Below are 13,346 nucleotides of genomic sequence, written 5' to 3' on the forward strand. Positions count from 1 at the left end.
AAACGTTGATTAGAATGCTGTAAAACATATAGCAAGAAATAAAATCAATAGCAACACTGTAAATTAATGCAAGCAGTTTTTTGTGTGCTTTTCAATATTAGTACATAAAAAAATAAAAATGGACTAATAAATCCCCAACCTGGTCGAATACAAGTTCTACTGTGACAGCAACTGTGGCATGTTGCTTATTGTCGCATAAAATAATACGTTCAAATTAGTTTCATAATTTAAATTGTGTTGAGGTCGGCACTTCTAATGCAAGTCTATGGGGTAAGTGGTTGCTCCATTGACTTGCATTATAAGTGCAAATTAGTTTTTACTTACTGATTCAAAATTATTTTCTGTGGTAACAGTACAATGTTTAACTTCAAAAATATACTGTACGTGTAATAATTGTAATAATTTTATTTAACACAGTATTTCCCTTTAAAGAACATGTGACATGGCAACCAAATACATCCCATGAGTCATGCCAACCACGAAGCACATGACACTTATTGTTGGTGTATTTTCAGACATACAAAATGTTGCATAACGTTAAAAGTAAAGATAAAATGCCTCAGCATTTCAATTGTGACAGTAATTTGGTTTATTTTCCATTTTGATGTAACCTGATAAAAGGCAAAACAGCTGTTGTGACTTCATGGATGTGTAAATGTCACGTAACCACACTTGAAAAATGCATCTTAATCACAGTATGGGAAAACATAAGGCATTTCCAAACAATCTGTATCACTTACAGTCAAATAATCCAATATTTAGTGACTTTATTCACAGACCAGTGAGAGAAATGACCACCTAAAACACTATGAATCATTGCATTTTCCCACTGAAGAGCTATAACACCTCAGCAATACAATGAATAATTTATATATAACTGTTCTTTGAGTAATCTGTGAATTCTTTTAATGAAATTCTTAATAGATGCATTCTCATAACTACTATTTCGATATGGCAAACAGAATGCATTGATCAACTTGCGCAACTTCACACCCTCAAACCTGCAGTTAAATATTGCAGAATAGGCCCAAGGGTGTGAAGCCTGAAATGTTTCAAGGTATACTTCACCCAAAAAGGAACATTTTCAAAATCATTTGCATTTTTGGTTGAACTACTCCAATTTGAAATAAAGATCACAGCAGCCCTGTACGATCCAGACATGATGAACTTGCCAACTGGCATTTTCTGAAGAACTTGCACTTTCAAGCCCAAGTCAGAGGTCCCCTCTGGGATCTGGGTCAACAGACAGCAGGCGTTTAGTGTGGATCCCAGAGAATAACCATCAGAGCGGCTGGAAGCCGAGGACACACTGATCCTTCACCATCCCTTTTCCACAGGAGCGGATCACACGATCAGCGCCCAAATAATCACTTTCGATGAAAAACATTTTGCTGTGCAAACATGAATTCAGACAGTGGGTAATAGTAAAGAAAGAAAAAAAGAAGACAAACTAACAAGAACACCCCCCGGAAAAAAAAGGTAAAAGGAATGTTACATAGAAATTCAAGCTTCTACGTCTAGAATTAGCATGGTATTCACAATGAGGATAAAGCTGTAGAACAACACACAGGGGCAAAGCCGAGATAAATAGAGGGGAACACAAGAGATAGCCCAAGGGTGGGGGGGGTGTCACAGATTCTGACAGCACTGAAATTTGTTGCCCTTAAACCCATCGGTAGTGGGCGGCATGCTGATGTCCACTACGTTGTTGCCCGGAGACTCGTCGTGCATGGACCTGTCAGCGATCTGCTTCTGTGATACAATCCGATAGATTTCTGGAATAAAAGGATCATGTTACACAGAGATAATGGACATTTGTTTTATTCACTTGGAACATGGAACAAATCTTCATGCATTTGCCCAAAAACAAATGCATATTAAGGTTGTCGAGAGAGAGAGAGAGAGAGAGAGAGAGTTGTGCTCAAACATTTGCATACCCTGGCAGAAATTGTGAAATTTTGGCATTGATTTTGAAAATATGACTGATCATGCAAAAAAAAAAAAAAACTGTCTGATGCATGATCAGTCATATTTTCAAAATCAATGCCAAAATTTCACAATTTCTGCCATGGTATGAAAACTTTTGAGCACAACTGTGTGTGTATGTATATATACATTATATATACATAATATATATATATCAGTATATATTTGAATCTTATAGGGATAGTTCACCCAAAAATGACAATTCCCTCATGATTTACTCACTCTCCTGGCATCCCAGATGTGTATGACTTTCTTTCTTCTGCAGAACATAAAGAAGATTTTTAGAAGAATATTTCAGCTCTGTAGGTCCTCAAAATGCAAGTGGATGGGTGCCAAAATTTGAAGCTCCAAAATCGACAAAGGGAGCACAAAAGTAATCCATATGACTCCAGTGGTTAAATCCGTGTATTCAGACACAATATGATAGATGTGGGTAAGAAATAGATCCATTTCTTACCCACACCTATCATATCGCTTCTAAAGATACGGATTTAACGACCAGAGTCGTCTGGTGTACTTTCATGTTGCTCTTATGTGGAATTTGGAGGTTAAAAATTTTGGCACCAATTCACTTGCATTGTATGGACCAACGAAACAATCTTAATTTGTGTTCTGCAGAAATAAAAAAATCATACACATCTGGGATGGCATGGGGGGGGGGGGGGGGGTAAATGATGAAAGAATTGTCATTTTTGGGTGAACTATTCCTTTAAGGTATGCTGCATTTTTCCACATGCTGTTCAGCGTTGGGGCAGTTAGTAATCCTCTACAAATGACTTCACTAAAAATAAGTTATCATATTACTAATTACTTTTAAGTTACTTACGAAAAAAAAATGTCTCTGCTCAATAAATATAGTCTGTGTATAATGTGCCGATGACGAAATTTTCATCAAACGCACACAAGACATAATGCCACGTGGACATCCGAAGTATACTTTAGCTTTAAGAGTCAATTGGTGACTAAAACAATCAGCGCCAACCTGTAAGTATGTTTTTGAATGCCTCCTCCACATTTGTTGAGTCCAAAGCTGATGTTTCGATGAAAGAGAGATTGTTCTTCTCTGGATGAAATAAGATAAGAGACACTTTAATATCTTAACTTTCATTTTTTGCTTAAAAAAACATTCAAGTGGAGACGCTCACCTGCAAAAGCTCTGGCCTCATCGGTTGGAACAGCCCTGAGGTGCCTCAGATCGCTCTTGTTGCCCACCAGCATGATGACGATGTTATTATCCGCATGATCCCGCAGCTCTTTCAGCCAGCGCTCAACATTTTCATACGTCAGATGCTTTGCAATGTCATAGACGAGAAGAGCTCCAACTGCACCCCGGTAGTACCTTTAAAGGAGATAAAACAAACAAAATACAAATTCAGCCTTCTTGGGCCCAGAAGTATTTTTCATAGGGTTTAAAAAAAAATCCTTCATAAGGGAGTTCTAAGCCATGGACGAAACCAACCCACCAACATTACAAACATTGATTTGAAGCAAAAAGGTATTTGAAAAATCAGACAAAAAGTTGAAAATACAAGACTGAGAAAATGAAAAGGATTTTTTTCTTCAGTTACCAGATTGTTTTGCTCAATTGAAAAACCCATATGGGTCGACCACTAAAATACACAAATGAAAATGGATGTACAATTTACACCCCAATATTATACTGACAAAAGCAATCAGGTTTTACATTCGCTCACTCAATTATTGAATTTTTGGATAAGAAATTAACATGTAATACTGATGTACTCACGCTGATGTGATGGCTCTGTAGCGTTCTTGTCCTGCTGTATCCCAGATCTGAGCCTTAATAGTCTTGTTGTCCACTTGGATGCTGCGGGTAGCGAATTCCACACCAATGGTGCTCTTGCTCTCCAGGTTGAACTCATTCCGAGTGAAACGGGACAACAGATTACTCTTCCCTACACCAGAGTCTCCAATGAGTACCACTAGAAACAAGATAAATAAGGAAATGTTAGGCAGTTTTGGAGTTCAGTACAAGTTAAGCTCAATCAACAGCATCTGATGCATAAAGTTGATTACCAAAGACTCGTCCCTTGTTTATAAAAAAAGAAAATTGCTGTTTCAGTAAGGCACTTACAATGGAAGTGAATGAGGCCAGTTCTCAAACGTTAAAATACACACGGTTTCAAATGAATATCCACAAAACATAAACATAACACATATTAACATGATTTTAATGCGATAAAATCACTTACCGGTGGGCTACACAGTCATGGCAACAAAGCTGACAATAGTGGATAGACTATAACTTTGCACGGAAAAGGTTAGCAACCATTTTTATCACATTAAAATCATGTTTACATGCTTAGTGTTTATGTCTTGTGGCTATACTTTTGAAACAGTGAGTATTTTAATGTTTATGGACTGGCCCAATTCCCTTCCATTGTTAGTGCCTCAGAGTGACTCGATTTTTGCTTCTTTGTTTTCTGTAAAACGAAGAACAAAAAATGATTTTTTGCAGCAATCAACATGTCACAAATGCTGTCCATTGAGCTTAAATCGTGTTGAACCCAAAACATTTCTTTAAAAGTAAACCACTGACCAAAGTTTGCACCCAAAGCATGTACATTGTTATCGTTTGCAAAGCTGAAACACACTAGATTAGCCAGTAGCCTGGATGCTTCTACATGGGACCAGAGATAAAGTAGAAAGACAATCTACAAAGACACACATACACACACTTCCGCTGTCATTTGCCCCTGATCCATCAGTTAAACAAACTCAGAAAACACCACAAATATAGCCTACAACTATTCAAATTGTATTAAGAACCAGAAATACATAGAAAATATCAACAAACTCAAACTGCGTCCATTCCAACGCGGTCACCATTTTCTCATGATGAAACCTGAAGCAATTGACAAAATGGTTTAAGATCAATTGGGGAACTAAAGGGAGCCTGTAAACACACTGGTCAAGACAAGAAATTGTGAGAACCAATGTGGCACACCAGTAAAAGGCCAGCAATTTGTGGTTTTCTCACCCATGGTGAAATGGTGTAAAAAAACAAAAAAAACAAAAAACAAACACTGTTTAAGTTTGGTGTAACATCAGGATACCGTTGTAAGGATGAAGACGACTTATACAGTATCTCTATGGAAACAAATTGATTTAAACCTACCTAGGTTTAAAGGACTATTCCGGGTAGGGCTGAAAGGATTAGTCGACGTTATCGACAACGTCAACAATAAAAAATTGTTGACAAACATTTTCATTGTCGAACAGTCATTTGATCTAATTTAACGTAACATGAGATCACATTAAACCCTATTGATAGTGCGAGTGCAGCACTGCAGTTCGCGCCTGGCTGAGGAGAGGAAGAATTACACAGCTCACAGTCCAGATGCACTCCAAACTTTCCAAACAGCTTCAAGTTATGTAGATCGCAAAGTATGAGGGAATTATACAAAAATACCAAATGAGTACATACAGAAGCACTCTCGTTGTGGAATAAGTGGAGCCGGAGCTCATTAAAGTAAACACCCCGGCATTACATCTTAAATGCAGTTATATTTAATGAGTTATAGCTTTATTAATGTTCAAATAATACAGAAGCAGATCATGTAAATAACATCAAACTGCGAAACGGTCATTTCTCTGTGCGGTCAGCGCCTCTTCTATGAGTTGCGTGAAGTGTCCCGATCTAAGGGGGAGAGATTGAAACTGCACCCGTCTGATGCTCATCTCGAGCGTGCACGCTTAATGCAGCTAGATTATAACATGATGACTCGCGACTTATGGAATCATAATATATGTGCCATTGTGCATTTCTTATCGTGAAGAAAATTGGCAATACACAGCTTTATTAATAAGAGAGAGTTTGTTTTTTGTGAGTTAAAGATTGAACAGAAAGGTGAGAGAGGGTAGTCTTCGTCCCATTATAAACGTCAACAAAATACGTTTTTGATTTGTTTTGGCTTGTTTTCAAAAAAAAATATCTAAAAGTACATTTTCTCTAACAGCTATACTGCAGAAGAAAAAATTGTTATCTGAGAATGTTGAATATAAAATTAAAATACAAATATCTTAAAATATCTAAAAATCCGGGGGCCTGGGTAGCTCAGTGGTAAAATACGCTGGCTACCACCCCTGGAGTTCGCTAGTTCGAATCCCAGGGTGTGCTGAGTGACTCCAGCCAGGTCTCGTAAGCAACCAAATTGGCCCGGTTGCTAGGGAGGGTAGAGTCACATGGGGTAACCTCCTCGTGGTCGCTATAATGTGGTTTGTTCTCGGTGGGGCGCGTGGTGAATTGAGCGTGGTTGCCGCGGTGGATGGCGTGAAGCCTCCACACGCGCTATGTCTCCGTGGCAACGCGCTCAACAAGCCACGTGATAAGATGCACGGGTTGACTGTCTCAGACGCGGAGGCAACTGGGATTCATCCTCCGCCACCCGGACTGAGGCGAATCACTATGCGACCACGAGGACTTAGAGCGCATTGGGAATTGGGCATTCCAAATTGGGAGAAAAAGGGGAAAAATCCCAAAATAAAAAAAAATTCTAAAAATCCTTTAAAAAAAAAAAGATGCATTCACCTGAGGAGGAGCATATAAGATATTTAGACTTGCTCTTAGAGAATGGATCTTGAATACAAGCATATTTTGTCTTAGTATAACCAAGTGAAAAAATACACTTATATACAAAATACACTTATATTGAAGATCCATTCTCTAAAAGCAAGTCTAAATATCTTATATGCTGCTTCTCAAGTAAATGTATCTTGTACATCTAAAGGATTTTTAGACAATTTTAAACGGAAAACAAGACAAAAACACTTGATAACAACAGGATTTTTTGCAGTGAATTTCTTTACTAAATTAAACTTAAAAAGTATTTTTTCCCTTTAATTCAGTGAATGTCATTTAGAGGTATTTTTTAAAAGATGATTTTGTCCTCTTTATTGTTAGTAAGCACATTTAATACAACCTTTTATCTCAGGGCACAAGCTGAATAATTGGTTAAGAGCTAATGATTAATCGTTGCAATAATTGCACGAATAGTTGAATAATCGTTCTAATAATTGTTAGACTAGTCGTTTGTTGACATCACATCATCATAGCAACAAAGTTGTAAAATTGGCTATAACTTTACACAGAAAAGGTTAGTTAGTGATTTTATCACACTAAAATGATGTTAACACACATATTGTTTATGTCTTGTAGCTATACTTTTAAAACAGTGATTATTTTAAAGTTTACCGATTGGCCCCATTCACTTCCATGGTAAGGGCCTTACTGTAACCTCAATGTTTGCTTTTTGTTTTGTTTTTTAAACGAAGGGCAAGTCAAAGTAAATTTTTGTGGTAATCAATATTATGCCACAAATGCTGTCGATTGAGCTTAACATGCATTGAAACCTTTAAATAGGAGTCATCTACATGTAAAATGTCAAGTAACAACAATTTAATTTGGCTGCTTAGTCATTTTGTTCTGTCTCAATCACTCAAGTGACTGCATAAACAACAGTCCCGATTTACCGGTAGTTTGTGCCTACCATAGATTGAATCTATTTACAAAATAATCAACTTTTCGAAGGTGCAATTGAAACAAATTAATATAGCCTAATTTGAAAAGCAAACATAAACAAAAATGAGGAAGGAAAAACACGTCACAAATGTATTGTATTGGAGAAGGAAGTGCTTTTTACCCACTACCATGTAACAGATGTGTGATGTGCCAAACACTTATTACGTGACGTCATTATCAAATTGTCTATGATGTCATCATCAACTTGTTTATGATGTCATCAAACATTTCATTACAGGGTTCTTCCGTCAGTTTAATGATTTACCCAGATTACGGGTTGTAAATGAGGCCTTGCCACAAAAAAAATCGCTAACAGATGCAAGTTAATTCCTAAATTCTGCCCGTTTAAATATAAAGAAACGTTTCTTGTGCCAGTAACGACAAAACGTTTCCTATGGCCCAAGCACACAGTATTAAGCAACACACATTACTAAACGACTAGCGAAGTTTTTGATGACATTAAAGGTGTATTTGCAAACCTCACTGGGGTAAATTAAACCTATTGTGTTTACTTCTCTAGGTGCAAACTGAAACAATAAAAACAGCTACTTTATTTAGTTCACTTTAGCTTAGTGCACAGTTTGGCAGCTAGCTGCTTAGCTAACACCATGCTAGCTAAATTAAACCATCTCGTAAACACTATCGAACTATCGAATCTATTTATATGTATTGAAATGCTTTAAAACTGTTGAATAATCGAAAGTACACTAACATTCCAGCTAAACTTGATAGCTATAGTGATCAGGCCACTTTAAGTTTTGGTTGATAATGAAGGAAAACAATTCACAATTATTCTTTCATTTAAAAATATAGTCACTGACCTTTAAATAAATAATCGTATTCATCGTCACGGGTCCCCATTGTTGGTTTACCGCACTAAAATGTTGTTGTTAGCCGACGGATCTCTCTTGATTCCCACCGGCAGGAAGGAAACTCGCTCGGCCTCGAGACTGGATGGGTGTGCACGCGCACGCGCATCTCCACCAATTAAAATCCGATTCATTCGAACGGAACGACGAACCGACGAATCATCGCCTTTGATCTGGAACCTTGGAGAAAGCGATGGGTGAAGAGGGACAATGATCGAAAACGGGAATAAACAAAAAGTGAGTTTCAACATCATTTGAGTCAATGACTTTTTTTTTTGTCCAGATCTATTAAATTATATATATATATATATATATATATATATATATATATATATATATATATATATATATATATATATATATATTCAGTTTTATTTTAAAATATGATGCATATTTGGAAAAACTTTTGTCCACCAAATCAGTCATCAAGCCATGTCAACTAACATGGAGGTAGCCATTATTTATATTTTTTTCTGGGGCTTAAAAGCTAACAATGTCATTTGGGGTTTAGACAGATAAAGAATAAAAAATAAAAATGTTGGCATGAGTAGTGCAGAATAAACTTTATTATTATTATTATTATTATTATTATTATTTTGGATTTTCTCCCCTTTTCTCCCCAATTTGGAATGCCCAATTCCCAATGCGCTCTCTAAGTCCTCGTGGTGGCATAGTGACTCGCCTCAATCCGGGTTGCCTCCGCATCTGAGACCATCAATCCGCGCATCTTATCACGTGGCTTGTTGAGCAAGTTCCCGTGGAGACATAGCGCGTGTGGAGGCTCACGCTATTCTCCGCGGCATCCACGCACAACTCACCACGCGCCCCACCGAGAGCGAGAACCACATTATAGCGAACACGAGGAGTTTAACCAACGTGACTTTACCCACCCTAGCAACCAGGCCAATTGGTTGCTTAGGAAGCCTGACACTCGTGCGGAGTCACTTAGCACGCCCTGGATTCGAACAAATTATTATTATTATTATTTCTTTTGAAAATATACATTGACATAGTTTTATTTTAAAATATGATTCATATTTGGATAATCGTTTGTCCACCAAATCAAAGTCATCAAGCCATGTCAACTAACATGGAGGTAGCCGTTTTGTTTTCATGTGCCAAAAACAAACAAACAAACAAACAAACAAAAACATAAAACAGAGAAGGTCCCATTGGACCCTCCTCAAGACTGTGAATTTTTTTTTTTTTAAATCTACTTTTTAACATTTTTATGAAAAGGCGTATTTTCAGGTCATATGGTGTCTCCATGAGACATCAGAAGACTTCAAATGATAGTTTGTTCTGCTGAGAGGATTATTGGCGCTCCCCTACCCACCCTGCTAGAACTGTACACATCCCTAGTGATGAAAAGGGCTGGTAAAATCACTCTTGACCCCATTCACCCAGTACACTTCCTCTTCGAACTGTTGCCCTCTGGCCGGTGCTACAGAGCACTGAGCACCAGAACAGCCAGAAACAGGAACATTTTTTATTTATAATAAAAAAAATTAAAAAAACCTTAAAGGCAAAACAGCAATAACTTAGACATAGAGTGCACAAAAACACAAGATAGGTCTTCTGATATTCCTGCACACACATCATCCATCACAGGAATGTGGTTCTTCGCACACGCACGCACGCACACGTAGGGTGAATTCCAAACAGCGTTTTTGCGCCCTTGAAGGGCGCTGTGGGAAGGGGACACCACACGAAGGGGTGTTCCAAATGAAAGTGAGCAACTCAATCCCTCCACGAAGGGCCCTTCCACAAGGCCGTTAGTGAAGGGTACATGCGATGGTCACTTCGAGGAAGTGATTTGACCGTTTATGATCACGTGACCCTGGATGACGTGTCCTCGGAATACATTTTAAAGCAAGGTTGTCGATCAGAACATATTACATGTTCAAACGCTCAGGCAAGCGCTATAGCCCTTTTATAACAGATACTTCTCTTCCGCAGTTTACATTCGTCCTCATACATAAGATAGTAGCAATGTTGGTAAGGTTACTTTGGAAATGTAATAGGTTACAGATTACAAGTTACTCTATTTAAAATGTAATAAGTAGTGTAACTATTTCAATTACTTTATTAAAGTAATGTAACTGATTACATTTGATTACTTTTTGATTACTTTTCTAAATTTCTAACGAATGTTTTCAACTGTTAATCATTTTCAAACATTTCAAACATATATTTGCGCCCTTTTCTGATTTCTGGATGAAATGATTTTTAAATTTCCAGCATTTTTATCACTCGCCATGGTGGCAACTCTCAGACAGGTTGTAGCCTAAAGCTTTCAGTGGCAATGTGGATTGATGTAATTGGCAGACGTGATGCGCTGTAAATTCAAACAAGAGAACCAATCAAAAGCATCAGAATAGCATCGCTTTACTAAACGGCCTATAGATGGCAGGAGGCAACGTGCACATCAAAAACAGGCAAAGCAACAAATTAATATTATTCAACATATCCTAACTTTTTACAGAAAATATTCAGATGTAACCCCCTTTGTAATCGTTAACATTTTCATAAGTAACTGTAATTTAATTACACATTTTTTCTCAGTAACTGTAACAGATTACAGTTACATTTATTTTGTAATTACATTATGTAATGCCATTACATGTAACTAGTTACTCCCTAATATTGGATAGTAGACAACCGTAAGCAGAAAAATACTCCAAAAACATGGTCCATTTGTGGTTTATTATTATTTATTTATTAAGACCTCTCGTGCACCAAATAACTTTCAGCGGGAAACGTTCATTCATGTGTTTTATATACATTTGTGTACAGATATATTATTATTTTAGATATAGCGACATTTTGACCCCATTTGCGAGTAAAAGAGCCATCTAGCGACAAATTTAGCAACTTTTGTAGTCTGCTTTAGCAACATTCTTCCACATCTGGCGACATAAAAAACATCAGCTCTATGGTGAATGACATCTCATGAATTTTTCTCGGTATTTCCCCTGTGTTTCAAGTAATATGACTGACCTGCATGCTATCAGCAGTTGGATTTATGTGCATAAGGATGTTCTATAAATCGATTGACTGACAAGCTTACATGTTGTTGGTATTTGTTTCGACGGTCTCTCAACCTCTGTTCACGTGCATGCTTTCCGTTTAGAAAAGAAAAGTCAGCCTGCAGTGATAGAAGAGCATTGAGAAATGATCTAGCAGCACGAGAGAAAGGAAATGAAGCCCCTGATCTATAATAAAGTGTAGAGATAAGTGATATGAACAGATGAGGTGTCACTGTCAACAGTCATTTTGACACAATAACACTGGCACAAGTAATAAACACTGATGGTTCTGCATCACACAACAGATATGAAAAAAAAAAAGGAATCTGCTGTAACAGAGGTGGACAGTGATAGGAGTTACATGTCCATTGTGTTCTTTTCTCATTTGATGTGACATTAAAACTTGTCATGTTGTGTTGTCATGTACAGTAGGGTCCTTCACCAACTTTGAAATTATGTTGTTTTAATTGAAGATCATGTGTCTGACTATACATTACTGATGTTCATGATCTCAGCATTAGGGAAAAGTAACTCATCTCTTCCTTGTTAATAGGAAGCTGTAAAAGGTTCTTATTGAAAGGCAGAACAAAAATGTAATTTAGAGATGGACCATGTATAGCTTCTGATGGAGTAGAGGAGGCTGAGCATCAGAAAGATACATCTATTCATTGAATCACCTGACCACCAGCTAAATGAGGTCACTGTGGGTGACTCTAAATGACAGCATGTCTCATTTATATTTTCAGATAATAGAGTAATGTACAAGTCTTTTTACATTAAATGTGTGCATTTATATGTGATGAATTAGAGCGATAAGAAATAAAATCTCTAATCTGTGGTCTGTGAAATTATCACATATTATCTAGTTTGTGAAGAAGAATAACGAGTGATTAATTGCTTAAGCTTTTAATTGGCAGACATTACCTACATACTGATACTATGGAATGTCATTTTATAAATAACATTTATATTCATTGACTGAAGGAACTGTAAATAGAATGTGGTTGCTATAATAATTATATTCTATGAAATTTATAGAATTAAAAATGATTTATTAGAAGGGCTAAATATAAATACATAAAGCCCTGTCTTCACAGTGAAGCATGTGGGGGACTTTCCAGTGTGTTCTGCGTTAAAAAATATTACAGTATTATTTGTATTATTATTAATAGATTTATTAAATATTACAACCTTCCCATTAAAACTTAAAGCACAATGTACACAGTTTGTTCACTTTTGAATGCAAATCTGCAGTGTGAGACTGGAAATGCCAGAGTAAAGAAGATTTGTGAGGTAAAGATTGCAGTTTACCGTAATATTGCTTTAAAAGTAAAATATTGTGCGTAATCTGAACTTTCTCGCCCACTGTGCCGCTGTTAAAAGGGCACGCGTGCGCTGACAGCCTCTGAAACATACTAACATCTACCTGAAATAAACTAACTCTGGAACATAACCTACTCCAGAGCAGCTAAGTTGCTATGGCTACTAACATCAGAATCTTTATGAGCTTTATTGCCAAGTATGCTTACACACATACAAGGAATTTGTCTTGATGACAGGAGCTTCCAGTACACAACAATACAAACAGCAACAAGACTTTTAAAAAATAATAAAAAATTGAATACAAAATAAATATTGAAAAGAAAATAAAGTATATATAGAATACACAATAGACTATATATATATATATATATACACACACACACACACATACATACATACATACATACATACATACACATATACACATATGTAGTGCAAATCTAAATACAAATCTGTTATATACAGTGCAAGGGAATATAATGGCAGAAGAGGTTGGATGTGTTGGATAATATAAAGACTAAACTGTGTATTGCACTTAGTTATTGCTCAAGGGGCAGTTTTAACTGTTCATGAGATGGATAGCCTGAGGGAAAAAAC

General features: G+C 36.8%; 1 protein-coding gene across 1 annotated transcript; it reads right to left on the bottom strand.

The window, feature by feature from the left end:
- Positions 1 to 387: 387 nt before the first annotated feature.
- LOC127438993 (ras-related protein Rab-11B-like) lies at positions 388 to 8,508 on the bottom strand. The gene is made up of 5 exons (XM_051694965.1): positions 8,350 to 8,508; positions 3,734 to 3,929; positions 3,132 to 3,325; positions 2,969 to 3,049; positions 388 to 1,775 (listed from the first exon to the last, which is right to left on the bottom strand). Exons 1-5 carry the CDS (start codon positions 8,387 to 8,389, stop codon positions 1,630 to 1,632), a joined length of 657 nt encoding a protein of 218 aa, XP_051550925.1. The 5' UTR covers positions 8,390 to 8,508; the 3' UTR covers positions 388 to 1,629.
- Positions 8,509 to 13,346: the final 4,838 nt, after the last annotated feature.

The sequence above is a fragment of the Myxocyprinus asiaticus genome, chromosome 50, assembly GCF_019703515.2.
Source record: "Myxocyprinus asiaticus isolate MX2 ecotype Aquarium Trade chromosome 50, UBuf_Myxa_2, whole genome shotgun sequence".
Classification (NCBI taxonomy): Eukaryota; Metazoa; Chordata; class Actinopteri; order Cypriniformes; family Catostomidae; genus Myxocyprinus; species Myxocyprinus asiaticus.